At 39.2% G+C, this 28,000-nt stretch overlaps 2 protein-coding genes and 1 long non-coding RNA gene across 7 annotated transcripts in view; 2 read left to right on the top strand and 1 right to left on the bottom strand.

Moving 5' to 3' along the window:
- Window positions 1–5,755: 5,755 nt before the first annotated feature.
- Window positions 5,756–12,173, top strand: nccrp1 (P1, F-box associated domain containing). The gene is made up of 6 exons (XM_034890579.1): window positions 5,756–6,027; window positions 7,866–7,946; window positions 8,364–8,460; window positions 8,972–9,067; window positions 10,701–10,839; window positions 11,898–12,173. The coding sequence occupies exons 1-6, from the start codon at window positions 5,886–5,888 to the stop codon at window positions 12,042–12,044; spliced, it is 702 nt and encodes a 233-aa protein (XP_034746470.1). The 5' UTR covers window positions 5,756–5,885; the 3' UTR covers window positions 12,045–12,173.
- A 1,577-nt stretch (window positions 12,174–13,750) lies between these two features.
- Window positions 13,751–28,000, top strand: part of slc8a2a (solute carrier family 8 member 2a) — a 26,529-nt gene continuing 12,279 nt past the window's right edge. For 4 of the 5 annotated variants that reach the window (XM_034890421.1, XM_034890424.1, XM_034890422.1 and 1 more), the window contains exon 1: window positions 13,751–13,919. The gene's annotated coding sequence lies outside the window, so the exon portion shown is untranslated. Of the gene's footprint in view, window positions 13,920–17,475; window positions 17,619–19,985; window positions 19,991–28,000 lie in introns of all 5 variants that reach the window. The other variant, XM_034890419.1, reaches the window with a different exon arrangement.
- The window catches only part of LOC117955739, a 15,132-nt gene continuing 9,649 nt past the window's right edge, over window positions 22,518–28,000 (bottom strand). Inside the window, exon 3 of the long non-coding RNA XR_004659120.1 lies at window positions 22,518–22,528. This is a non-coding gene — a long non-coding RNA (uncharacterized LOC117955739). The remainder of the gene's footprint in view (window positions 22,529–28,000) is intronic.

The following is a 28,000-nucleotide window of genomic DNA, read 5'->3' as shown; positions in this document are numbered from 1 at the left end:
GAAAAAGAAAGAATAATAATAATTCCTTCAGTTCCAATAGGGCCTTCGCCGCCTGTCGGCGCTCGGGCCCTAATTAAACAATTAATATAATCATGAATCTTCAGGGAGCCAGAGTTCAAGATGAATTTATTGCCATTGTACAACACAATGTTGATGCTATGATTTATGCTAAAGTATATAAGAAAACCAAACTATTTTTCATGGTGGACTGTGGAGGATGAGTCTCCCAGCCTGAGGAGAGAAGCCCCTCTTCAGAGCTGCATATTCAGAAGGCTGTTACCAACACTGTCCTCCAACACAGGGATCCTCAACAGGGGGTCCGTGACCCCTAGGGGGTCGTCATAGTCAATGCAGGGGGGCCTCCAAAAAAAATGTGAATCCAGAATATTGTTGTACTATTGAAAATATAAATCCAAACTGCTAAATATGTAAGGTAGTCACTAACAGACATTCCACATACAGTGTTCATCCTAAGGGTTTACGTATTAAAACATGATTTAAAAAACCATGCCAACAATTATTTTGTTATTTGAATAGCTTAGTATTATATGCACTCAAAATGTACTGTATGTGTACAGGCTGTAGGCTGCCCTACACTTTTTTGTAAGCCCATCTTATTATGCAACTTAATTTTATTAGCAGGGTCCCTGCTCCGTCTCTATTTTGGTTGAGGGGTCCTGGGTTTAAAAAAGATCGAAGACCCCCGCTCTAGCACAGTGGTCAGTAAATCCACAATGCACAGGGACAGAAGGGTGTGATGACAGGTGTGTGACTTTGAAGGACATATCCAGGTGGGGGAGTTATCACAGCCTACATGTGTCTCTGTCCGCACAGAAGACAAGGCATGTTGGATTTTATAGCATGTTTCAGTAAGAAGGCAACTCCAAGTGCTTTACATAAACCATGGAACTCAAACTCCAACTTCCATAAATCCTTCAAAGTGCTTTAATAATCATGATTTACATTAATCTACATCAGCCATCAAAAGCACAGAGACAAAGGACATTGAAATGCAATTAAAAACAGTCATTGTGGATAAAAATAGGCTAAAGATAGTAAGACAGTTAAAACTATAGTGTATGGTCTGATTAAGTCAAGGCAGTGTGTCTTCAGCCTTGATTTAAAAAAAACTGAGAGGTGTAGCGGCAGTTTTCTGTAGTAGTAGTAGTAGTAGTTCCACGTACTGTATGTTGGGCAGAATAACTGAATGCTGCTTCCTCTGTTTAGTTCTGACTTTTGGGCCAGAAAGCAGACGTCTCCCGGACCACCTGTAGGGGTCTGGGTGGTTCCTAGTGTAGCAGCGGATCAGATATGTATTTTGTCCCTAAACCGCTCAGTGCTTCATAAACCAACAGAAGAATTTTTCAAATCAATTCTTTGAGATTGAGGAAGAAAGTGATGTGATCTGAATCAGCAGCAGCTGTCTGATTGATTTTGTCGGGAGACCTGTAAAGACCCCCAGCTGTAGTCCAGTCTACTAGAGATAAAAGCACAGACTTTGAGATTTTACAAATCCTGTTCAGACATAAGTCCTTTAACCCCTTATGTATTCTAAAGGTGGTAATAGGCTGACTGTTGATTTCTGGCTTTGTCTGTTGTTTTTAACATTGCGGACTGGCCGAATCCTTCCTCTTTGGCTCCAAAAACAACCAACTTAGTTCTGCTTTCATTTAATTCAAGAAAACGAACACATCCAAACGTTTTGTTCAATGCACGTACTCAGTGCTTGTATTGGACCATGGTCCCCTGGTGATATGGTTATGTAAATGTGTATGTCATCTGCATAATTACAGGAATTCATTTTGTTGTTTTCTATAATCTGAGCCAATGGAAGCGGTTATTTTAAGTTATCTTCTTACCCAAGCAAGAGTGTTACTGTGTTTTTGTCAAATACAAGATGGGTTAGTCTTTACACATCGGCTACTTGAAATACAACTCCTTTGAACTCTACTTGAGTTGAACACATGGACTCTGCTACCACCACTGAGCCTGAGTTAGTCTGTACAGGGTTTAAGAAGGCAACAACACCTCATGATGTCTTACTGTGTCCAATGGTTACACATGCCTAACGATTGGCAGCTGCAATCGTATCACTGAATGTCTGTTATATAATCTTATAGTATGTTTTGCTGCCGGGCCTGTGGCCTAAGTCAAAGAGAAAACAATATCTACAAAGATTTGGCATTACATTTAATGTATTACACCCCCAATGGGTTGTGCGAAGAGTATTATGAATTTAGAACCACGCTACCATGCGGTGTGTTGCCCTGCAGATGTTCACTCGTCAGGCCCAGTGTCTGCTGCCCCCTGTTGCTTCTCTGGCTCTCTGCCAACCATAACCCCCGCCGGGTCTGGGCCCTTCTTATGTCATTGGCAGTTGGGGGGAAATCGCACCCACCTGGTGCCCCCATGTTCCACAAAAATAATAATAATAACAACTGTCACAAAAATGTCCTCTGAGATGCCCCTATGATAAAAAAAAATAAGACAGATAGATTTTATTTTACTGAAGGAAATTTGTCTTGGACCAACAAACAATACCTGCTGTTTAAAGAATTCAACACAACATAGTGCACACATACTATACATACACACATTCATAAAGTAAACAGCTCATGCTCATGTTGCATGCAGACTGCCACAAGCCTACAAAATTGCAAACTTTCCACTGTAACAACTTGTCCTAATAGTCGTCATAATATGTGCAGGAAGGGTATGCCGCCTTATCAAAATGAAACACTGGTAAAAGAAAAGTAAAAATGTACATGTGTGTGTTTAACCCTTGTGTTGTGTTCCCTTCAACAGTGAAACACTGTTATCGCTTTTTCAGACATTTGTGGGTGATTTTTTTGATGTTTTTCCCAAAGTTATTTGATATTTCTAATGTTAACAGCGTTTATTTCAAAGGCTCATTTTTTGTGTGATTGAAAACGGGTCAAATTTGACCCAAAGACAATATGAGGGGTGTGAGGGATGCTGCATTTGAGGGGTTAGGCTGGCTTGCCTTTTGGGGCCATGGTGGAGAAAACAGGATAAAGTTCTCAATTGTTTCTCAGCCAAGACAAGATTGAGAACACACTGGGGGGCCCTCATGATTGTCCCTTGGAGTATTTTCATGTTAACCCATTTTGTAAATTTACAGTCTAAATTGTGTAAAAAACAATACACAAGAAATATATTAGAAAGATGTAAAACACACATTTGCACCATCTCAACACAGAATGTCCATGCAATTGACTTCCATTCAATTAGCTGCAATAAACACTGTACCTGAACAAAATGTCAATGGCAATACAAGAGCACACTAGAAGTGTGAAGTGAAGTATTTCACTCTTAGTGCCCAATATTATGTACATTGTACTGTATGTAGGCAGTAAAGGTTAGGTTATCTGTGCACTGTTGAACCTGCTGCTAAAATCCACAAGGTGGAGACATTTGTAAAGTATTTGCTGTGTATGTTGTCCCTTCACGGTCATCTCTGCTGCACTAAAAGGTTGCTGTAGATGTGGTTATCTATGAGACCCCCCCCCCCCCACGTCCAACTCAACAATGAAATTGATGGTGATCACAAACATGCAACACAGCAGGTACCTATGGGACTCCATCTGACCCCTCCCCCTGCCCTCTGGACTCCTTCTGCCCCCTTCCCCCTGCACTCTGGGCTCCGCCTAACCTGTCCCCCTGCCCCTGGGACTCCATCTGACCCCTCCCCCTGCACTCTGGGCTCCGTCTAACCTGTCCCCCTGCCCCTGGGACTCCATCTGACCCCTCCCCCTGCAGTCTGGGCTCCATCTAACCTGTCCCCCTGCCCCTGGGACTCCATCTGACCCCTCCCCCTGCAGTCTGGGCTCCGTCTAACCTGTCCCCCTGCACTGTGGGCTCCGTCTGACCTGTCCCCCTGCCCCTGGGACTCCATCTGACCCCTCCCCCTGCACTCGGGACTCCGTCTAACCTGTCCCATCACTGATTGGTGGACGTATCACAGGATTCCAGATAGAAATGTTACGATGTCAGTATCAGGAAAGCCTCGGATACCCCCTTAAATGCTGGTATCAGAAAGTACTGGAGTTTATGTACCAATCCGATACCAAGTCATTTAAGAAAATCTACTTTAAAAATGTTTATTTACGTTCTTTTTCCAGAATGATTCACTGACAGACTAGGTAATAAAAGGAAATTGTAGTTGTAATTGTAAATTATAATTTCCCCACTGGGGATCAATAAACAGTTAAAATTAATTTTTACTTATTACAATTATGAGGATAATTATACGGATAACAGATCTTTTCCGCTCCTTTTTCAGTTGAAGTTATTTAATGCTGTTGGGGTGTAAAGACTAATTTTAACAATATATTAAAATGAAAACACTTTCTAACTCTGCCTGTAATATCTGCATGTTGTTACCAGGTAACCATATGAAGTACAAACCTACCGTAGCCTAGTATGTATATAGCCAAGCAGGTTGGGTTTGTACATGTCAAACATTTACATTTTAGTTCATAAAGCTTGCATTTCGATCCATTTTATGTGCACTTAAATTCAACCCCGCCTGGGAATGCATGTACAACATAACATGCATCTCAGTGCAAAGGTCAGAGCTGTAGTCTCGGCAACAATCTAGTAACCATGGCGAGATCATATAGGGCCAAAGTGCCCAGGCTGCTGAGTGATATCTCTGAAGTAATGTATAGAAGTTACTGATTGAGCGAAGGTGTGGTCTGTGGAGTCTGCAAAGGAAATACTTCAGACTTCACTCATTGATGCAATTAAACACAACTTACACATTGATTACTTACACTTAATGATACTGTAACAAATGAAGTAAAAGATCTTTCAAAAAAGAGTAATGTGTCAATTCATGTATGTATTTCATTTTCTGGCTTCAGATTAAAATACTTTCTTTAAAAAAAAAGGATTTTAATGTATCTATGTTTTAATGTAATAAGCCGTTTGTCCAATCACATTCCATCTCACAGATCATTCTTCTTCTGCTTTAATAGTCTCGGTTTTGTGGTCACTTTCATCTAAACTATCCAAACTGGGAAAGATTATCAGACCCGAATATAAAGTTGTGTACCTTTCCTGTAACTTGCACTCACTTTTATTTTTATTTTTCACTTTGGATTAAAACTTAAATGAGACATGGAAGAGTAAAATGAATGTTTAACATATTTTATCAATGAAATGGTGACAGGCCAACTTAAGTAGCCTATACAGATTTATTTTTTATTTTATCATGATCCACTGCACTGCTCAATCCCTGCACTGTTCACTTTTGCACTTTTGCACTATCATCATTACACACAGTCAACCATAGCATCTCCCCTTGTCACCGTCATTGCATCTCTGTGAGTGATTTTCAATTTCTGTATTTTATTTTTATTCTCATGCATTTGTGTGTGTGTTTGTTATCTATCTATCTATCTATCCATCTATCCATCTATCTATCTATCTATCTATCCATCTATCTATCCATCTATCTATCTATATATCCATCTATCTGTCTATCTATCCATCTATCTATCTATCTATCTATCTATCTATCTATCTATCTATTTGTTTTTACACAAACCCAATTTTACCATTTTAATAATATGTATCTAACGTTATAATGTACTAATGTATTCAGTTGTGTTTTTTTACTCCATCATCTCTTTCATTAGACACCAGTCCTATCTCCAGGAGCCTGTTATTATTATTATTATTGATAATAAGTTACATTGACATGTACCAGTACACTGTTACTGTGCCTTTAAGAGGGCCGGGAGCAGCATTGCGTTGTTTCCATTGCAACACTGGGGTGTGGCGAAAACTTTGGGCTGCTACTAAAGATCCTCGCAGACTTCCTGGGTGTACCAGGAGATCCCCCAGCTGTCGGTCCCGTCATGTCTGCCGCTGGATGGAAGAAGAGATGTGAGGCTGAGTGGGGCCTGCAGGGCGCACCGATGCCCGACCACCTGGACTGGAAGTCCGTGTGTGACGCCAAGCCGTTCGGGAGGAACTTCCTGAGGAACCCTTCCCCTCACGGTACCACAACACACACACACACAAACACACACACATGTTCTCCTGGCTGAGCCCGGAGATCACAGGGCTGATCCAGAGGAGCGATCACAGCTGTCATACACATGTTTGTGTATTACAGTAACTTGAATATGAATGTTTTGTTTCATAGTTCCGTTATAATTAATAACTACCGGAACTTTTGAAGTTACTGTAATACCATGTATGTACCGTATAGGCTATGCACAAACATCTCAAGGAAAAATCTTGAATTGGTTTCAGTGTTTTATGCTGATCATCTTCTGAAACAAATGAACCAATAGGGCGCAGACTTCCTCATGTCATTTTTTCCCCTCTAAATCTTTATCATGCTGACTAATGGATGAGTAATGACACTATTCTTGGATTTCCAGTATTTCTTCTGTGGGGACAGCAGAACAGTGGTGTACACTTATCAATGATTTTCCTTAATGCCTTATATCTGCGAAACCCTCCTGTTGTCCTGGGGTCAAATTTGACCCGGTTTTAAAAGTCTCTACATAGGAAATTTGGGATTCTTTCCTCCGAATTGTCCAAATATTACATAGATGGTTCCATATTAGCTTCTTGCAAGTTAAACGAATGATAGGTGTTTTATTTCCCCCCCAAAAAACTTTGACAAAAGACAAAAAATAATCTATTTTCATACAAATGAGGTTTCTTGACCATGAATTCAAAAAAGAAAATAGTGGAAAACTGGTGGTGATATATTGGTGTTAGTGATGTGTACAGTATACTGATGGTAGTGTCAGGAAAATTATCTTGAAAAAGCGTGAAAAAGTGACAAACAAGTACCTCAAACGCGTCAAAAAAGCAATAAAGTGTCAAAAAATCATCAAAAAAGTGTCAAAGTGTTTAAAAATCGTCAATAAAGTGTCAAAAAATCGTCAAAAAAGTGTCAAAAAATCGTCAAAAAAGTGTCAACCGTAGAAACAAACTGTGTGATAAAATCATGAATTAACTTTTTTTTTATACAATGAAGTTGCATAATGTGCCATCATATTTGGTTATCTCCATTCCTCAATTTAAAAGGTGAGTTAATTCAGTTTAGAGGACCAATTCATCCAAATCATAAGACATTGTTTATTTTGGTTTTGAGATCTCCACTCAGTCCCAGTACACTGGAGTCAAATGGAGGAATTGTGTGTGTGTGTGTGTGTGTGTGTGTGTGTGTGTGTGTGTGTGTGGTGTCAGAAACACCACACACACATGCTGCATTGACATCCCGGTCTACAAATCCTATCCTACAGGCTAAAGAAAAAAATCTTTGTTTGGCACAGATCCTCACAAAAATGACACTTTAATCATTTCAAGTCCTTTTTAATGTTAACCATTTTTAATCAAAATGAGAATAAAGATACAAAAACGATATTGTGAATCATATCACAATATCAGTCAAAATAATCACAACTAGATGTTTTCCTCATGTTGTGCAGCCTTAACCTACATTTACATTACATTAAAAACCAAAGTATAATTTAAAGGAATAAGTGGAAACATCTGTTCCCCTCATCAAAAACTGGAGTTTTTCTAAAGTCAAGTGACCACTGTGTTCGCTTGGATTAAAAAAAAGAATGCAAATTGAAAAGTCGGAATCTTCAATGACGTCAAACACTGGAAGTTGATGCAGACGTGTGCTTCCTGAGCTGCTGACTAATCCTTAAACTGTGTGTTTTGACACAGCGGCACACCCAGTGACCCTGTTTAAAAGATTCATTCCTTGGCTTTGTGATGCCTACAGTGGGATTACGGTGGCTTCAGTGGGCGTGGTGCCATTCACAGTTGCTCCTTTGTCTTATTGCCCCCCCCCCCTTCCCCCCCAGGATTGAGTAAGGACACACCTCCACCTGAGCCTGACCTGCCTGAAGTGCCAACACGTGGTCCACCACGCTTCCAACCTGAGGGTGAGCAACAGGGCTGATCAGCATTAGGATGCACAATATATCAATATTTATCGCCATCGAAATATCAACTAACGCTCTCAAAAATATGTTGTGTTGAAAATAGCATTTTTATATTCAATCCAATGTTTAACTTGTTCAATACGAGAATGAAAGAAATGCTTTCCTTTTATTCATTTGTTGTATTTTAGCAGACTATTGAAAGCAGCAGATATGCAGAACTGAGCACACTTGAATATTTATTAGTAATATTGTTGTTACCATATTCAACGCATTGTGCGTGTTTTCCTCATATTGTGTATCCCTAATCGGCATGTTTGGCTGCAATTGACAACCAAGAAAAATGACTGAAGTTTTGTTAACATTTGGATCAGGTAAACGTATTTATTGTGATTTATTATTATTATTTTTTATTCCTAGGTGACTTCAGTGGCTGGACCACCAGCACGGAAGTCCTCCCCTATGATACCTCTGGCATCCCACAAGGTGCTGTGATCTGTGAACTACCACGATACAGGTGTGTACCATGCAGCTGGATATTAGTGAGCATATACTTCACCTACAATGAGCCTTTAACAGTTACACCTTTTTTTTTTTTTACATAATCACCGTTACGTTCTCTAACTGCAATTCATTCATAACACTAGTCCTAAGGTGTCTAGCTGTTAATGGTAATTGACAATTTTATGTTCATTGAAGTAAGATATCAATGTTTTATGCTCATAAAGAGGCTTGGTTTACGTCATAGGCGGTGTACTTGTGTTATTACTTAATCTGGGTCATATGACAGTGATGTATAACCAAAAGATGTCTCCTGCGATTCATTCAATACTTTGTTTGAAAAAGAAAAACATAAATAAATCATTTTGAATTTGACCGAAAGACACAATTATATTGTTAATGGCAATTATTTCTGAGGCAATGAATCGTACAGTACAATTTTGAACTGTTACAGCTCTACTTACAACAGATAAAACCGGCCCATGTTAGGCTCTGAGTGTGACTGGTGTGTGCTCTCTGGTCCCCAGCTGGTTCTCCATGGAGCAGGTTGTGGACCTGAAGGCAGAGGGACTGTGGGAGGAGCTGCTGGATGATTTTCAGCCTCAAATAGCCGTCGAAGACTGGTAAGGTTAATGAGCACCCCCGCCAGCCTGCCTCACCCATGTGTAATAACCAGTGTTACAGGGAAGGAGACTTTCAAAACGTATTCCACTACAGAATACATGCCCAAAAATGTCATTTGTAACATATTCCATTACATTACTCAATCTGAGTAATTTATTCTGAATACTTGGATAACTTCCACATTGACCTGCTCTGTTATGAAAAACGCAATGAGATAACTGTTGTTGTGATTTGGTGCTATATAAATTGCATAATTTTGAATAGAATTGATGGGTTTAGGAATGCTACCATCAAATACTGCTTACTAAACAGGCCTATTCTGAACGTGTTAGCCCCAAGTCTCCCTGGATCAGGATACCTGATTAAATGATGATTTGATTTGCATTGAGAGATTATTTCATGGAAAGTATCCCATGCCTCTCTCTATGTATGGTGAAGGGTATGCAATGATTTGGGGGGGCTATTTTAATTCCAAAGACCAAGGGAACTTTATCAGGATGCACAGTATCCCGATCCATGAAATAATTGGCCTTTAAAAAAAAAAATATGCCTGCCTCCATGGGAATTATACTTATGCCCCCTGTATTTTAAAGAGGAATATTTATTTATTTACAATATTCATTCACAAAGAAAATTGGTGTCCTTAAAAGGTTGGATTTTTCCTTTTTTATTCCTCATTTTAGTCAATTTAAGCATGGGTGTGTAAACTTATGAGCACCACTGTACATATTTGACCCACCTGATCTACATGTCAACACTCCAGTAAAGTCGGTTGTATCTCAGCAGGAGAGCCTGCTCAAAGGGCCTATCTTCATAATCTTCAAGTCATTTAGTTACGATGTGGAGTGAAAATGAGTCCACTTGATGGGAGAGTGGCGTTGTACTTTAAGAAGAGGGCTCTGGTCATTGGCATTGCAGAAAATAGTGTTAGGATTTGGAATGGCTTGTGGGAAATAAACTTAAAGTTAAATTTCCATTCCTTTTTGACAGTACATTAAGATAATTATTCAACTGCTTATAAGTAATAAAGCATTAAAGTATACAATCTAACAGGACTGGAGTTACAACTTATGCGTCTTTCTTCTGTGGTACAAAGGTTGACTTTTTCATGAATTTCATGAATATTTCAGTAATACATATTCTCTTCCATATCAATCCACTGTTTGATAAGGTTTTATTTTACAGGTCCAAATATTTCCCCAAAAATGTCAAACTAATTTTCTAGGAAATGGCTTTGTTATTTGGGACTGTACTAAGTTCACCTTGCCTTTTTAACTTAATATTGGGAACTTAATTATACACATACATATATGTTGATTTGAATTGTGTTTTGATTGAACACCAAATCGTACAATTCTACATGTACAGATGACTGCTGTGCTGTGACAAAAATAATCTTTGAAATTAAACAATGTGAAGTGTACCAATTGAACACATCCTCTATTTTCCATCATTTAATACAAAATAATAAAGTTATTTCCAGAAAACATCTTAGAAGTTAGTAGGAAATAAATTGGAAATTGAAGACCTGTTCTTCATTTATTCAGTTTGGCAGCATTCAATGTCCCAAAAAACATTTTATTATGGTTTCTGGGTTCACTGTAAATGTTTTATGATATGTCATTCTGTCAGGTATGAGGAGAGCCAGCTGCATGATTCCATCTACCAGCTCAGTGTGAAGTTACTGGGTGCAGACAAAAGCACGGTGCTCTCAGAGCATACTGTCAATCCCACGGAGGACCGCAGCGCCTACTCACACACCTGGAAGGAGGTGAGTGACTGGGTCCCCTCCCTGGATATGGATATTATATTAACTCGATCAAAAATAGGACTTGACGCGCTGAACTCACGTACATACTTAGAAAGCTTTGAAGGCTGGGTGCAGGGTCCTAAAAGTGAATAATGTACTAAAACAGCACTCCAATTTGACAGTTTTTTTGCCACACAATGTATATTTCCTCAGGGTGTGCACAGAAAGTTATTAAAATTACAGATTGGATTAAATCAATAATGGATGCCAAAATGGTGCGTACACCAAAAAAGCTTTACTTGACATGTGGCCTGATGAATATGTGCAGTAGTGTTTCTCCCCCTGGTCCCGCCCTTGAGATCCCGCTCGACCCATAGACTTTACATTGTGGGGATGTTTAGGGCTGGGTTAAAAAAATAGATTTTCCGATTTAAATCACTCTGTTTTGACATATTATTTTGTAGGCTTTTTGCCTGATAATCATATAATCATTTTATAAAAACGTCTGCTATGGAGCCATAACGGAGGTAAAAGCAGGGCCTGAAATTAATACTCAACCACCTTCCACGTGCGGGTAAATTTAGCAATTGGCGGATAACACTATCAATCTACCTGTCACATTGGCAGATAGCCGATGAGAATTGAGTGATTCAGACTCGTAACTATTGGTAAGCAGGGTACGCTGTTGCTTACTGGCCCGGACCAATCAGGGGCTGGATCACTGGAAGACAGTGATTGATAGCCGGGGTCCCCTATTGCATTTTAATCCCTCGCGACAATCTCAGCAATACCACATTCAGCCACTGACCAATCAGAAGTGAGAACTGGTCAAATTCATGCCCTTGTTTCTGATATAAAGACGAGACATGTGTGACTCGAACATCTCCCATTTACCAACACAACGTACCATCATGATATACCCATGGCTTGGTTTGAATTTCCACACGGAGGGTTAAATACTGATTTAACGAGACAACCCTAGCCCAACCCTTGTAGGTGATGTGAAAGAGGTAACAGACAGGTAGTACTTTACTAATGTACTGAAGGTTTTCATGGTATGTCTCTCTGCTGGCCTGCAGGTGTCGCACGTGTTCTCTGGCTATGGACCCGGGGTGAGGTATGTCCACTTCCTGCACCGACTGAAGAACAGTTTCCTGAACGAGTTCTTCCCCACGCTGTTCACCGGCAGCTCAGTGGTGGTCAGACCAATCAAAACCAGCTCCTAGGCTGAATCCTACTGACACTGCAACGCAGACACGCAATGTAACAAACCAGATCATCACATTTGCTTTTTGAATAGTTGATATAAGTTTGGTTGTAATACAAATAAACGCATTACAAAGTCTGCAATCATCTGTCATTTGCCATTCTTTTCATGCTCATTGTTGGGCTACATATTGAGAGATGTGTTTTAATTTTACATTTGCTTTTAAGGTCTTTTCCAAAAAAACTGAAAAGGAATATAATTGTGTTCTTTAAGAAACTATACACTGTTTTTTGCAATAATTAAACACAGTGTTCTTGTTAGCAATGAAACCTGTCTAAAAACAATAATCTGCAGGAAACAGATATATAGTAAACTTAAAATATTATGCACTCTTATTTACAGATTTCTGTATATTTTGTCTAATTTAAATGATGGGTTCTTAACAGACTGACATTTGATGTTACTGTAGGGAATGAGCCTGTAATATTAATAAGCGGTAGTTTATTTTTCAATAAATACAACATATATAAGATAGTTGCATTAAATCAGAACATGTGGAGAGGAAGGTGAATGGGCAAAATCAAGCAAACAAAAGAAGAAAAATAAATAAATAGAAAAACAATAATATAAGAGGTCGTTTTAGTGAAAATCCATTCCATAAAATAATCTTATTTGACCGCAAAACTGCGTTAACAACTTTTGGGTTTCCAGGTTGTGAAAACTTCCTTAGACTGCATTATTTTTCAGCAATTAATTTGTTGTTGTTTTGTTCGTACATTTTACAAGCTTTTTCAGATATTTTTTTCCACCTTTTTTAACGTTCTTTTATAATTTTTTCCCAATGCTATAAATTTGTTTTAAACCAAATGTAATGAAAGTAGTGTACTGAACTTTTATTTATATATAAAGGAAAGCCCAAATTTCTGATATAGAACCCTTTTGAAAATGGGCCAAATTTGAACCCAGGCCAAGAGAAGGGTTAAAAAACGTAGTCTACACACTGAACTGATTTGTAATCCCAGTGTATTAATAGGCTTATTAATACACAGAAATGTTCCCACATTCAGAACAAATTCAGTGCTCACTGTAACAAAAAACAACAACGTTGTGCACATCCAATGGCTTCTGCAGAACAAAAAGAATGCATGTTCAAAGAAAGTCATTGAAGTCTGAACAGATGAATGCTTTAGGAAAGAGAACTTTATTTGTGCAAAAATCGGCCTTCCTCAGGTGTTTTGACACTGTACAGTGAGAGCCCTCACTTTGTTTGAGTGCGCTCACTGTATGGAACTTATTGTCAGTCGAAATACGGCCAAAAGAGCAAGTATAGCATTGCAAATATGCAGTATTGGTCCAATAATAAGGGAGAATTAACTAAGCAGCTACACGCAGATTTGACAGCGAGTGGACTCCCATTTCCCACATTAATCTATCAACTTTGCAGCTGCGCACTTTCCTCTTTCGTGTGCTGCGTTCAAGTGCTCTCGAAAACAACAACGGAAGAGAAATTGATGTAATAAAATGAAACATACGCGGTTCATGCTGAAACAAAAACAATCAGTTTGACGTTTAATTTCACTGAATACTTAATGGTCACCGAATACACATTTCTGTTAAAATTTCCGAGCACAAATACTTAAATCAGCCTCAAGAAGTCTCTTTTACAACTTCACAATGTCCGAAACAGGAATTTCGGATGAGACCCTGAACGCACCACGATATCCTCCGAGTGTGCTCGCAGCATCACGTTGGTTAACGGTAACGTGAGTTAACGGGAAAGTTCAGTCTGTGGGTTGAGCAGTGTGTCGAGACGGGGATAGTTTTACCGGGCGTGTGTTTCCAAACTTTCAGAAGCAATGCCAGCCTTTGGTGGAGCTGTGCCATAAACCCGAAGGTAAGAGCCGAAGGGAAGGGTAGAGGAACAGGTGCGGGGAAAACTGCTAAAGGCTACGCCCTCGTGACCCCTCTGCAGTTTTGATTGATAACATCACGTTAGTGATATTAAATAGGTTGCTACACGACCCCTTTAGCTAGTTAGCTAGCTGTATCCTACGAAATACTGACTTAAATAACTAGCTAGACAAGAGCAGCGGGTTATTTAAAGTTTTCCCCACAAAGAAAGTTTTATTTGGCTGGCCCTCTTAAACTCATATGATAGCTTTAGTGTCTCAATAAATCCTATCGTACATGTATTATTCATCACAGAAATGCATATTATAAGACGTAGCTGTCTTATGAGGTCAGTAAACCAAGTGACAAAAATACAAAATAAGAGTGGCTAAGATAATTATTATTAGAATTAAAATATCAGTAAATAGAAACCATTTTTTGTTATTGCTGGGGACCCGTTAAACCATGGAGTGTAGCTAGCCTTCAAGCTAGTAGTATATATACAGTTAGTATGGCTCTACGTTAGAAATACTAAAAAAGTACACTGAAATATAATGTAATACTGAAATATTACATGCTAAAACAATTGGACATAGTCTTCCCCATGTGTTTGCATGTGTAACTTTGGACCTTCTTCCACAACTAACTTTAAAAAAAATATAAAATATACTTTAACTGGTCAAATGCATAACTTGTCAAACATGTTGGCATAAGAAGCAACTGTAAATTCACAAACGGGACATTAGTGCAATAGTACAAAACCATAATGTCCAAAACTAAAATATCTCATATTTATATAGACATGTAATGTGACTGATTGAACAACGTTTTGTTTAACAGCACCATTTTTTTGCCAGTTTCTTCTGGCTGAGGAAATACATTTCATAAATTTAAATTGAAACAGGATTTCCACTTTTAAGTCAACTGTGTATTGATGTTTGTGTGATCCGGCTGGACACTCAGAAGTTCCTATTGATTTGACTCGGAAAGATCAATTTGCTTTCTCCCTGACATTTTCTGATAAGGTCTGCACTTCAGAGCCGACATTTATAAAAGCATCATTCATTTAGCAGCTTGTCGGCCATCTCTTGTGTCCACGAGTGCTGGCTGCCCACAGGCAAGTTGACAGTTGCTTATGTGTGAGACAGCAGGCGTTGACGGCAGATACGCCACCGTGCCAATCCATTATATTTGATTACCCAGATGATATTGCTTATATCACTTTTCATTAAGCACCCGAAAAAGGCTCTTTTTTGATTTTGCATGGCAGCCTTTGTGGCTCCACTCTTGTTACGTTATACTTAATACTCATATATGCGGTGTTTAAGAATGGATAAAAATAAGCCAACTTTGGGTCATTACAGCACCACACAATATGTTAACACATGCATTTCAGATCATTCATTACGGATGTAACAACATACGCCACTCACAATTAGTTAGGAGTCACAATTTTAAGGATAAGCTGCAGACAAACGACTGAAAATTATTTCTTTATTTCTATAAACTGTACAAAACAACAGATGTGTTCTCTCATCAGACGTGCAACTGAAGTTGTATCGTATCTTTAAAAAAATTGAATAAACAGATAATAATTTGGTTATGAAAACAAATCCGACAGGCCATTAAAAAATTGTGTCGTGATTAATTAATTTTTCATGTCAACCGGTTGTAATCTTTTTACAAAAACCCATTTACGATGAACCGTTCTGTCCCTATAGTTCTACATAATCATGGCAAAAGCAATTGACTGTGTGATACTACAGCAAATTTAGAATATATTTTGTGATATTAAAAAAGGAAACTTATTTTGTTGGCTATGAGTCGATTTACACATGGAGCTGAAATGATTAGTGGACTTATTGAATAATCAGCAACTATTTTTTACGATTCGTTTTTACTTTTCATCCAAAAAAAGCGAAATATTTTCCTGTTACCAGCTTTGTGAATGTGAGTATTTGCTCTTCTCTCCTTTTTCTTAAGCCATTGGAAACTTGATGTCTTTAGATTTTAGACTGTGGACGTTGTTGTACCGTAAACGTGCCCTTGACATTTTATTGACAACGATAAATCAAGAAAGATTTCCATAAGAAAATAATGGTTATTTGCAGCCTCGTTTACAAGTTGTCTGCAGTATGCCGTCTTTGTCTTAGGACCTTCTTGAATTTTGGGAAATCTGGAAGACAATATGTGTTGGGGTTTGGACTCTCAATACAAACACTTAAGCTCACTGACACTTACCCTGAAATGCAACCCCCCCACCCCTGTATTGGGCAGCTCAAGTAAACCAATGCTGCGGCATTGTATGCATGTACAGAAACAGCATGGGTGCCTATCGGAGGTGCCACAGGACAAAGGGCTGTACAACACCTCACATCTCTTCTATGATCAACCAGTCAAACTGTATATTTTACTTTTTGTCCTCTTGACTTTGGGAAGTGAAAACCTATAAGTGGGTCCCTTTGACCCTAAGTGAATTAGATTGCTGTACCTCATTTAGCTATTAATGTAACTATACTATAAATAAGGCCAAAAGCTCCGGCCACGTACAGTAGGATCAGAGAAATAATGTAGGAGCTTGAGATTACAGCAGTGTACGCTGTAATGGATATTATTTACCAGTGTGTGTGTGTGTGTGTGTGTGTGTGTGTGTGTGTGTGAGTGTGTGTGTGAGCGAGTGCGAGAGGAGAGTTGGTGCCTGTGGGGGTCTGTTTTGTTTTCATTGACTCCTATTGTGTGTTCAGGCCTGCTGGCTGCCTCTGCACATTTTGATAACATGTCGTTGGTCTAAACTAGATTGTTTCCCTGAATTGAAGCGGCCATGGTCAAGACTAAAAGGCACCACAAATAGTTTCAAAAGGAAATATAGGTTTGGGTTTTATTGACTTTTCCTTGCTGTCATTTTCTGTTTTCATTTAGACTGCTCAACCATGTACATAAGCAATATGTTACTTTAGACTGGGTAATAAGTACAGATGTTCTCCTTATGAGTTACATCGGATGGAAAGAATTCCATTTCAAAGATTAGTGATTGCTCACGGAGGTCCAGTAGTGATAGTCAAAGTGCAAGCAGCAGTGTTTGTGCAGTTGGCATCATCACTTTGTCATATCACACGTCACAGCCAGCAGTATGGTTTTGTATATTGGGTGTGTTGAGGGCCGTCCACACCAAGAACCATAACTCTAACAGTAACTATAAATGTATAGTTTTAAAAATCGTTGTAACTCAAGTGGATGGCTCAGTCCACATCACAACTATAACAACAATAACAGTGGCGAACAATATCGTTGGGATCACTTTCAGAGCGATTTGATGAACGATAGAAACACTGACAGCCAATCAGATTCCATCGGAGTTTACAACATGACACAGTGGAGAGACACACAGCGGAGACATTTGCTTCACACAGGTGGTCAGTGCCGTGTCGTGACGATGCTTTAGCTCTGTGTATTTTTTGTATTTTTATACAGTAGTACTTTGAAAGTATTTCTCACACCACAGTGAGTGAATCTTGTGTTTTCTTGATGTTGTTATTATGCTGTGGGTGTTTTTGTTCCAGGGCTCTGCACAGATCTGACACCCGCTCTCGTCCCGGGCTCTCTGGAGGTCTGTGCGTCCTCTGTAGCCTGGAGAAGGAAGCGGTGCTGCTGTTTTTCTGCTGATCCAAAAACTGATCCGATCCTTGACTCAAAACCGCGATCCGTAAGTTCGGTGATTCGTTGCACCCCTACATCGTTATAGATCTTGTTATAGTTATTGTTCTTGGCGTGGACGGCCCTTTATTGATGTGTCTGAAGGTCACCAGAATATTGCGTAATTGGTGATGCTGTCTGGGTTCATACTGAAGTTGAAAGTGCTGTTCCTTCTAAGGTGACATGGCTTCCAGTGGCTGGGCAGGGTGTCTCAGGTAATGGAAACCTGCTGGCTGTCAGCTGTTTGTCTACCAAACCCCTTTCTGTCCACCGTACCTACGGCCCCATGCGGACTCTCTCTGTCCACCTGCCTCTTTCTTTTACAGTGCCTGAGGCACACTGTAAAAGGAGAGGTAGGAGAAATCTCGAGAAAAGGAAGTGTAACGTTTATAGCAGAGGCCGAATGACTCGAGGGGGAGAAACGAGAGCTGAGAGTGGCCTAGAGATGCCAAATGGATTATTTAGAGTCAAAGTGATTAGAGATGCGGGACGTCGACCTCTCTAACTAACCCCCCATATCTCAAAGGGCTTTTTCTCAAATCTCACAGTATGTAATTCATGCTTAACCTGAAGTTACGCTTTGATATACAGTAGTAGCATGGTCATATGGTCTAATATTATGCTATATTGTAGTAATAAATCAAATAAAAAAATGCATTTGTCACATCATTATTAAAGTACAATGTGTAGTGAGCTGCTACATATTTGAAATAGAAATTATCTAAACAATATAATACGTCTTTGCATGAAACCAAAAGCTATTAAAAAAATAGTTTATTATTCTCACACGCACGCACAAACACACACACACACACACACACACACACACACACACAGTGCGCATGCTATTAGGTACACCTGTAACATCTACATTCTACCTAATTAGCAAAAAGATAGTACTATGTATCAAGGTATTAATAGGAGTTATTCATTGAACTATATGTTTGAGAAATGTTAAGTCCACCCCATTAACAAACATAAGGGGAAGGATATTAGAAACATATCATTATAGAATATAATGTGACAACACCATTGCTACTGCAAGTTTGACTTCAGTAACAAACAACCAAAACAGGCTATTATAAGCATAGTACAATGAAGAACAAACCCCTACTATAGTACATAATAAAAGGCCTCTTATGGTCTAGGTCATCATGGCCAAATCATTGAGCCAGTTTCCAAAAAAGAGATTGCATGTTAAGGTATGACCCATTTAGTGGGCTATAATGTGTGTTTACAAAGTCCTGTTACAGATCAGAACAGTCTGTGAGGACATTCAGACATGTAAATCTCCATCAAAGCCCAAGTGAGTAGAGACAATTGGTAATGGTCTTCAAATGTTAGAGCTAATTAAAAAAAATGTTTAAAAAAAAAATTGGAATGGGATGATTTAGATTTTTTTTCTTATATTATTTTGTTGTATGTGATCTTCAAATCCTGATAGTGCTAACAGTTATTATGGGAGTGCTCTTTCATCCACAGAGAATCATTCCGTGTACTTTCACTGTTGCTGATGTCACGGGTTGGCCACAGGGCAAGAAGACTGTTTCCCACAAAGTAATCTTGCCCCTTATGACCTCATAAGGGGCGAGATTCCAGATGGGCCCATCTGAGATTTAATTTTCCCAAAGGCGAAGCAGGATACGCAGGGCTCGGTTTTCCATAACCCTCATAGGCAGGCTGGGGGAACTCGTATTAATGTTAAAAATCATGAATATGACATTGAAGTTTCCCAATTGTACTGTACACAAAGCAGTGAGAGAAATAGAGTTGAACTGGGGTGACTGAAAGTTGAGGAAGTGAACAGCGTGGCATGGTGCCTGCCATGCTGTAAACTAAGCCTTGTGCTCAGCCAAGCTTGCACTGCTGCTGTCCAGATTGATGGTAATTTCGGCCCAGTGGGCACAGACGGAGCAGAGACTGTGCATGACTGGGGTTATCTTTCGTCTACATGAACTTCTCAAAAAGCAATTAGGTCCACTGGGGTACTTATTGAGCCTGTGTAGTTAATGTATGCACGGAGTGACTTCACACAGTGCAGAGACATTGCAAAGCACTCTGATACCTTTATTCCACTAAGATTTGCATGTATACATGTATTGATGTTTTTGATTTTTCAGAAGGGGCTAAACAGAGGTAGCCAACACGTGCCCGCAGACCATGTGACTCCAATAATCTCTAGCCATTTGCAAATTGCATATAACATTTTAAAAACAAACAATATGCTGACCTCGACTGGGTTCAAAGTTGTTGTCAATGCTGGCCCACGGTCACTTTATTGCGCGAGATGCACGCGCCCACACTCTTTCCCGAGGAGTGCTAGCGAGCACAACATGAGCAACAGCGGTTTATAATGAAGATTTCAGAAAGGAAAAAGAAAACGTACTATTTTCAGGACAAGTGGGAGGAAAAGTTATTTTTCACAGCAGTCAAAGAAAAGGGTGTATGTGTGATTTGCAGGAGAAGCCGCATAATGTCAAAAATAACTTTAGTACATGTCACAAAAGCTCCCATGCTAGCTACCCACCCGGCAGCACATTACGGGCAGAAAAAGGCCCCAGTTAAAGGCAGTTTTAGGCAAACGACAGTCTTTTTTAACGAGGCCAGTGAAAAAGTTCCATAAAGCAACTGAAGCTTTATTTAGAGCTGCACATTTCTTTGACAACATACAAGAATCATTTCTGGATGGAAATGTACTAAAAGGATTTATTTATGATCATTGCAAACAGCGTGCTCAAAGACCAGACAAATGTACGCTGGGGCATAAAATGGGCGAGTTACTCTGTTCTTTTGTCAGGGTTTTTCATGTTCAACGTCACAAACGTGCTGGAAAGTGTTAACTTTTCCTGTTACAGCTTTACCATACAGTGCACAAGACACAACAAACTCTGCTGTACAGTCTTACTTCATTTCTTTACTAATGAACTAAGTAAACCAAACTAAAACAGTAGAAAGGAGCAAGGTGAAAATGTTACTTTCTCACGTTACGTATTCAGTCTCTCTGTCAAACCCGGTGGCGACTAATTTGATGTTCGAGAGCTGTTTGGGCGGAGACAGACTTGTACCTTAGATGACAGAAGTTACTGACGGAGCCAAAGTTCATCACAGCAGAGCACAAGTTTCAAATAACCACCGGTCAGAGTTGGAGCTGATGAATATCAGTACCAGAGTGAATGCTAATTGTAACCTGAAATGAAATGGGTATGAGAGACAGCTACTCATGTTGAAGTATACCTTTTTGTTTTTACTTTCCAAACTTAAAGGTCCCATGGCATGAACAACTTTAAAATGAGTTCCCCCAGCCTGCCTATGGTCCAACAGTGGCTAGAAATGGTGACAAGTGTAAACCGAGCCTTGGGTATCCTGCTCTGCCCTTGAGAAAATGAAATCTCAGATGGGCCGATCTGATATCTTCCCTTTATGAGTTCATAAGGAACACGGTCACCTCCTCTTTCTCTGCTTTGCCCGCCCAGAGAATTTGGCCCCCCCATGAGAGAGAGACATCATGGCTTTCAAACAAGCAAATTTCAGGAAGGAGACTTCAGGTACAGTATTAGGGGACTACTAAGGTCTAGATAAAAGAAACTTCAGGTACAGTATCAGAGGACCATTAAGGTCTATATAAAACAGACTTCAGGTACAGCATTAGAGGACCATTAATTACTTTAGAGACAGTATTAGGGGACCACTAAGGTCTATATAAAAGAGACTTCAGATATAGTGTTAGGGGTCCGCTAAGGTCTATATAAAAGAGACTTCAGATACAGTATTAGGGGACCACTAAGGTCTAGATAAAAGAAACTTCAGGTACAGTATCAGAGGACCATTAAGGTCTATATAAAACAGGCTTCAGGTACAGCATTAGAGGACCATTAAGGTCTATATAAAAGAGACTTTAGAGACAGTATTAGGGGACCACTAAGGTCTATATAAAAAAGACTTCAAATATAGTATTAGGGGTCCACTAAGGTCTATATAAAAGAGACTTCAGATACAGTATTAGGGGACCACTAAGGTTTATATAAAAGAGTCTTCAGATACAGAATTAGGGGAGCACTAAGGTCTATATCAAAGAGACTTCAGGTAAAGAATTAGGGGACCACTAAGGTCTATATTAAAGAATCCAAAGACCACCATGTCACCGGACCTTTAAAATCCTGTCAATTTTAAAATTATTCATCTTTGCTAACACAATCATCATACAATAATAATCTCTCTTTCTCTTTCTCTTTCTCTTTCTCTTTCTCTCTCTCTCGGTCTCTCTCTCTCTCTCTCTCTCTCTCTCTCTCTCTTTCTCTCTCTCTCTCTTTCATTCTCCACAATCCTCTTGTGCTCCAGCTGCCAAATATCGCTTGAGCATGCAGTTCTCCCTGTAAATTTGCTCTCATGTCTGAATGAGGTGACATTATAACGTAAAATACCAAAAGATAGATCATGTTATTTCTGAATTTCTGGAAAGGGCTATAACAGTACCATGAATGAGATAGGGAAGTTTAGCTATGATAAACCAACCCGGGTAGAGCAAGGAGGCATTCTAGGAAATCTACAGGAAGGTGTGAAGGGAAAAGGATGTTCACAAACTACCAGTAATTAGATTCAGACATTCCATCTTAGTTTTTAATGCTCACCAAACATGGGGTTACTGTATCTGAAGTCAAAGAAAATGGTTATAGTTACACTGACCAATGACAAATGGTAATAATACAAATCTTTTCTGTTGTTATGTTTTAATAAAACAGTCAGGAAAATTTATTTTGTGTGTGTGTGTTTGTGTGTGTGTGTCTAAACATTTGCAGAGTGGAAAACTCAACGGTTAACGAGATAACTCTTTAACAAACCCTAGTCTGCTTTGCATTGGATCTCTTTATAGGACCCAGATTTAGGGCATGCATGTGTAAAACTCTTCATAATGTTGTATTACTTAAAATATTTATTGATTTATGGATTAGTTGTCCACTATTAAATTAATGAGCAGCTATTTTGATAATTGATTATTGGGTTTGAGACATTACCTATTGAAAATAAAATGTAATCTTGTTAAATGTTTTCTACTCCTCTGGGACAGTAAATTGAATATATGAGTTGAAATATGAGTTGTGGACCAAACAACACATTTGAGGACGTCATCTTGGGTTTTGGGAAATGCTTATTGACTGATTAATTTTATAGAACAATCAACTAATCGATTAATTGAGAAAATAATCAGCAGATTAATTGACATTAAAAATAATCATTAGTTGCAGCCCTAAGTACATAATTTGAAAAGACTTCTGGTTGACACGCACTCAAAAAAAATCAAGTCAAGATTGGTCACAGTGCACCCCGAGTGTGGCAGTGACACCATGCAGCATTTGGTGGTAAAAGTAAGAATTATTAAATGTACACTAAACCTTGTAAACCTCCACAGGAGACCTTTAGTGCCACATTAGTAGTTTGGCTCAGTCTGTATGTATCTGTCTGTGTGTCTGTGTAGGCTGGTGGATAATCTTACACTCGGATACATCGAATACATTGATAGGCCCGTAGCCGCAAGCCAAAGCCTGTGTTACTTATTAAAGGGATGGATCTCTTTCCTTTCTTTGCTTTAAATGCAAACAGAGAGAAAGTCAGGAACAGAGACTAGATCTAACTGCCTTGATTTGTGTGTAACTTGACCAGACATCCCAGTGTTTACCCTTAGCTTTGTGGAAGACTTGCGGTAGTGTTCCACCCAGCAAAAAACCTCGCTAATTATGGCCAGCGAAATTCGCCTTGGGGGCGTGGCCACGAAAACACCAGGCAAAGCCTCATCAAAAGTATAATTTGGAGTTTTTAAATCAACATTTACAGTTGTGTGACATATAAACAACAACCCGTGTTTTTACAAGCGTCAGTGTTTGCCATCAAAACATGTAATCAAACAAATGCACATGTAGCCTAGCTAGCTGCCTAGCTAGGAACAATGAAATCAAATGTGTGAACATGCTAGCCATTAGCCTGTTGGCTAGCTGAAAAGTTTCAGTGTTTAAACTAACATAGACAGTGGTCTATTTGGTGGTGTATGTGCCCTGACTAAGTTCAGGGGAGGTGCCCAGAAGGTGAACTAGCACCTCTCCAGCTACCTAGCTTTAATCGGTAAGAACTGCAGTGCAAACCCACGATTAAGCAGCACTAACGACTTAGCATCACAGAAATGACCACGTTACGCTCCCCTACATTCCCTAACTTTGTTGATGAAGCAGCAGATCCCCCATTTCGTGCCACTCTTTTGTGCCAACAAAAGAGCTTTTAATAACAATGTAAAACATCCTCTCTGGATCTTTATTTGCCCTCATTGCACAAAAAGGAACTTAAGCCAAACTAGTTTGATAAAACCAGTAGAATATAACTAGTTGGTCAGACTCAGGTGTCCTCGCTGTTTGTAGAGAGCTGAAGTAATGTAATACTCTCTACATTTCAGCATGGGGCTTTACTAAGTGACTGTTCAAGAATAAATGCAACCACAGACTTTGATTGGTTGTGAAATTAATAAGTGGAATGTTTCTTGAAGATGATCTTTGTCAGTGGTAATCTTGAAGCAGTTGAGGCAGTTTCTTCCTGTCTGTAATGGATTGGTGATTGAGAATGTGTGTGTGTGTGTGTGTGTGTGAGTGTGCGCGCGCTTGTGTTAACACAAACCTGTGTTGGGTCCCTTTTTCTGAATGCAAAGGGAATGAAACTAATTCATCAACTGATTCTTTTTTTCTTATTTTTTTTTCCTTTTCTTTTTTTTTTTTTTACATATTTCACTAAAACTGAAACAAAGTACAATAAATCCCAAGATTACTTAAGTGTGTTTCGAGATTACACTCATTTTATAGCTAGCACTATCCAGTAAAGCAGAAATGCCTAAAATATATCTTTAAAAAATCTGACAGAGTCCGACAGTAGTTTTAGTCATGAAAACAGAAAACTCAGATAGTCTAGCTAGCTGTCTGGATTTTTCAGAGATCTGAGGAGCAGTTAACCATAGTCCTCGTAAATCCACCGGAGTTTAAAATTACAATACAAAGAAAGTGGAAGGTGATGGACATCCGGCTGAAAAGAGTGACATCCTGTGGTATTCACGGGCAATCCTGGGAGTAGAACAATGTAGATATAGACTAGATTACCAGTGGCGAAGAAGTTAAATCACAAGGTAAACTTGTATTATATATCAAGTATTCTTGGTTTTTAAACGTGTAGCTATAAGAGTACCTTTATTAATTTCCCATTGATGCTCGGATAAATCCTCTCTGACTCACCCTCACACCTGAGTGCTCTGCACCCCTCCCCTGACACAACCCCATCATCAAGGTAATATGACACTGTTAAAGGTGCTAACTCCCTTTTTTGCTGTCACGCCTATCAGTGTAAGATAACCCCAGGCAATCACTTATCGATGGTGGTGACAGATAGTGGACGTGTTGGGTAGTAAGGGGAGATGAGCTGTCACCCAGCTCACTGTTCCTGTGTGCTAAGAAGACAAGGAGACCACCTGCCCCTTTTCTCAGGCATAAGAAAGGCTTCACCCCTCAACTTCTACCTTGAACATTTATGACTTTTAAAGCTTTTTTTTTTGAAGTCCTAACCGTAACAGTTAGACAGTTATGAGCCCAGTGACATTGTTCCTGGAGCAAAACCAAATAAGGTTGACTTGAATCAGTCTCAACTCAGAAAAACGCTCTGATCCATTTAGGTGAGGGCAAGGAGTGGCAGTAATCTTCCCATTTATCTCGCTATTTACTTATCGCTCTTAAACTGAAAGACTAAGAAGGACTCCCTTTTCTTCTCTTCTGAATGATGTTTACAGAGTTGCTTGTCGGTAACAGGAAAGGAAGATATATTTAGATGAATGCATCAATCAATAATGCATCCAGCTCTTCCAGCACTGGCTCCTTGATTATCTAGCACTCATTGGCCTTTCTAGAAAACAAATCTGCTCTTTGATCTTAAGAATGGCGCACATGCGTACTTAGTTTTGAAAGACAGGATGTTATGAAAAGTAACCATGAAAAAAGTAACACACTTTATGCTTAGTTGGTGTGAGTACACATTGCTGGTTTTATTTGAAAGTGTTGGCTGTTACGGTAAAAACAATGCTGGTACTCTCAACACAGCCCAGCAGTATTACAATATTTCACTGAGGCTATCATATTGTATAATAATTGATTTAACAGGAATATCTATAATTCTATTACTAATCCCCCTGCATTGTGCCACGTCGCTCTGTTACTTGTTGCAAAATTGTTGTCCAAAATATGAAGATTGAATAAGTTGTTTGTTTTTTGTTGTTGTTTTTTTGGTGAGCCCCACCCACCCCCACCCCCCAGCACCTCCTGGTGTAAGGTGGCCCTCTGTCTGAGGCCGTGGTAACCATAGCAGACCTAGGAAAGTGAAATGTGATGCGACAGGACCTCTGGGATGTGTTTCTGAATCACAACTCTGTAATGAGCTGGCAGGGCTCAGGCTGCATCAAAGATGCAGCACGCCAGTATCTGTTTCAACTCTTGTTGCACAGTAGTGCAGTGTCACCTGTGCAGGGAAAGTGGAGGGGTGGGACCAGGAGCAGCACTGACAGCACCCAGCTGTACTCAAACCCATACATCCTCAGTCAAGCTCAGGCTGTAAACTGCCTGCAACACTTTAACAGGTGTCTGCTCCACTGATGTCTGTATTTACTATTAAGCCTTCCTTTACTCAAAAAACATGCATTAGAAATGCTCTAAAAGAACTTATTTTCAAAAGTAAAATGAAACTTTATAAATGTTTTGTACTGTCAAAATGAATGCAATAACAACAGTTAGAGTTAACACAAATTTCTTTAAACGCCCCAATTTTCCTTACTGAACACGCGTTTTGTAAGTTTGAAGCCCTTCCAGATTGTTCTCTCCAGAACACTTAAGTTATTTCATGTACTGTAGATGTGTTGATGTTACCACCCAAGTACATCCAGTCTCAAATACCACTTGCTGGCCCAGCTTACGGCTGATACCCATCTGCTTTGTTCAGTTTGTTAATGCTATTTCAGCATTTATTTTGGCGCATACAATACCTTTTGAGGTTATTCTAGACAGCATTTGTAATTGTTTTGGATTGTTGCAATAATAACAAACTTTTCATTAATAACTATAATGCCGCTCCTTTGTTAATAAGAGCTTTAAAAACTTGAAAAGATGACTTGTACTAAAAGTAGATTTAGAACAGATGAAAATGTGCATTCATTTGCAATTAATCGCAAAATAACCAGGACAATCATACCATTAATCACGATTAAATATTTTAATCGATTGACAGCCCTTAAATTGAAGCATCGATACTTGTTTAGGTAATATATTACACTGTTAGTCTAACTGTACAACAACAAAGTGGATTTGAGCAAGACTAAAGGGCCATCCACACCAAGAACAGTAACTAGAATGATAACTATTAAGTTAAGTATTAGTTGGTTAGCTAGGTACTGGTATTGGAATTTTTCTCTTTAGTCTCTGGCAAAGTGATGGACTGTCCAGCCAACATACGGACAGACAGACAGACAGTAGGTGTGGGGATAATATTTGATTCTTAGATGCATCGCAATTCTCTCTACAACAATTCAATGCTCGGTTCTGATTAATTAAATTAATAATTGAATAAAACAAAAATATTTTTATTTAAAAGTTAGGGTCTTGAGACATGTACAAATCAGAAAACTGAAAGACGATGGGATAATGGACAACAAATTAAAGTTTAGGCAAGAGTGAAGACAAAAGTTTTGTATATATATACTCATGATCTAATGAGACATTTTTAAAATAATTAGGTAAAACATAAAGGCTGTTGATCTGGTTTATCACATTACATCACCTCCACCTCATGTTTCATGTTCTAAGAAGCCAATTCTCCATCTTTAAACATAATGAGCCTCTGAAATGGAAGATACTGGTAGAGAAGGTGACTCAGCATGTTTAGGGTAAAGGTCCCATGACATGGTGCTCTTTGGATGCTTTTATATAGACCTTAGTGGTCCCCTAATACTGTCCCTGAAGTCTCTTTTATATAGACCTTAGTGGTCCCCTAATACTGTCCCTGAAGTCTCTTTTATATAGGCCTTAGTGGTCCCTAATACTGTATCTGAAGTCTCTTTTATATAGACCTTAGTGATCCCCTAATACTGTATCTAAAGTCTCTTTTATATAGACCTTAGTGGTCCCCTAATACTGTATCTGAAGTCTCTTTTATATAGACCTTAGTGATCCCCTAATACTGTATCTGAAGTCTCTTTTATATAGACCTTAGTGATCCCCTAATACTGTATCTGAAGTCTCTTTCCCCAAACTCCGCCTTGGTTCAGAATTAGTATGTGCCATTTCTGAGTCTGTAGCTTTTGGGGGGGGGGGGGGGGGGGGGGGGGGG

This window comes from Etheostoma cragini, chromosome 13 (assembly GCF_013103735.1).
Source record: "Etheostoma cragini isolate CJK2018 chromosome 13, CSU_Ecrag_1.0, whole genome shotgun sequence".
NCBI lineage: Eukaryota > Metazoa > Chordata > Actinopteri > Perciformes > Percidae > Etheostoma > Etheostoma cragini.
The sequence above is the reverse complement of the archived record's forward strand: the minus strand, read 5'-3'. Positions and strand labels throughout refer to the sequence as shown.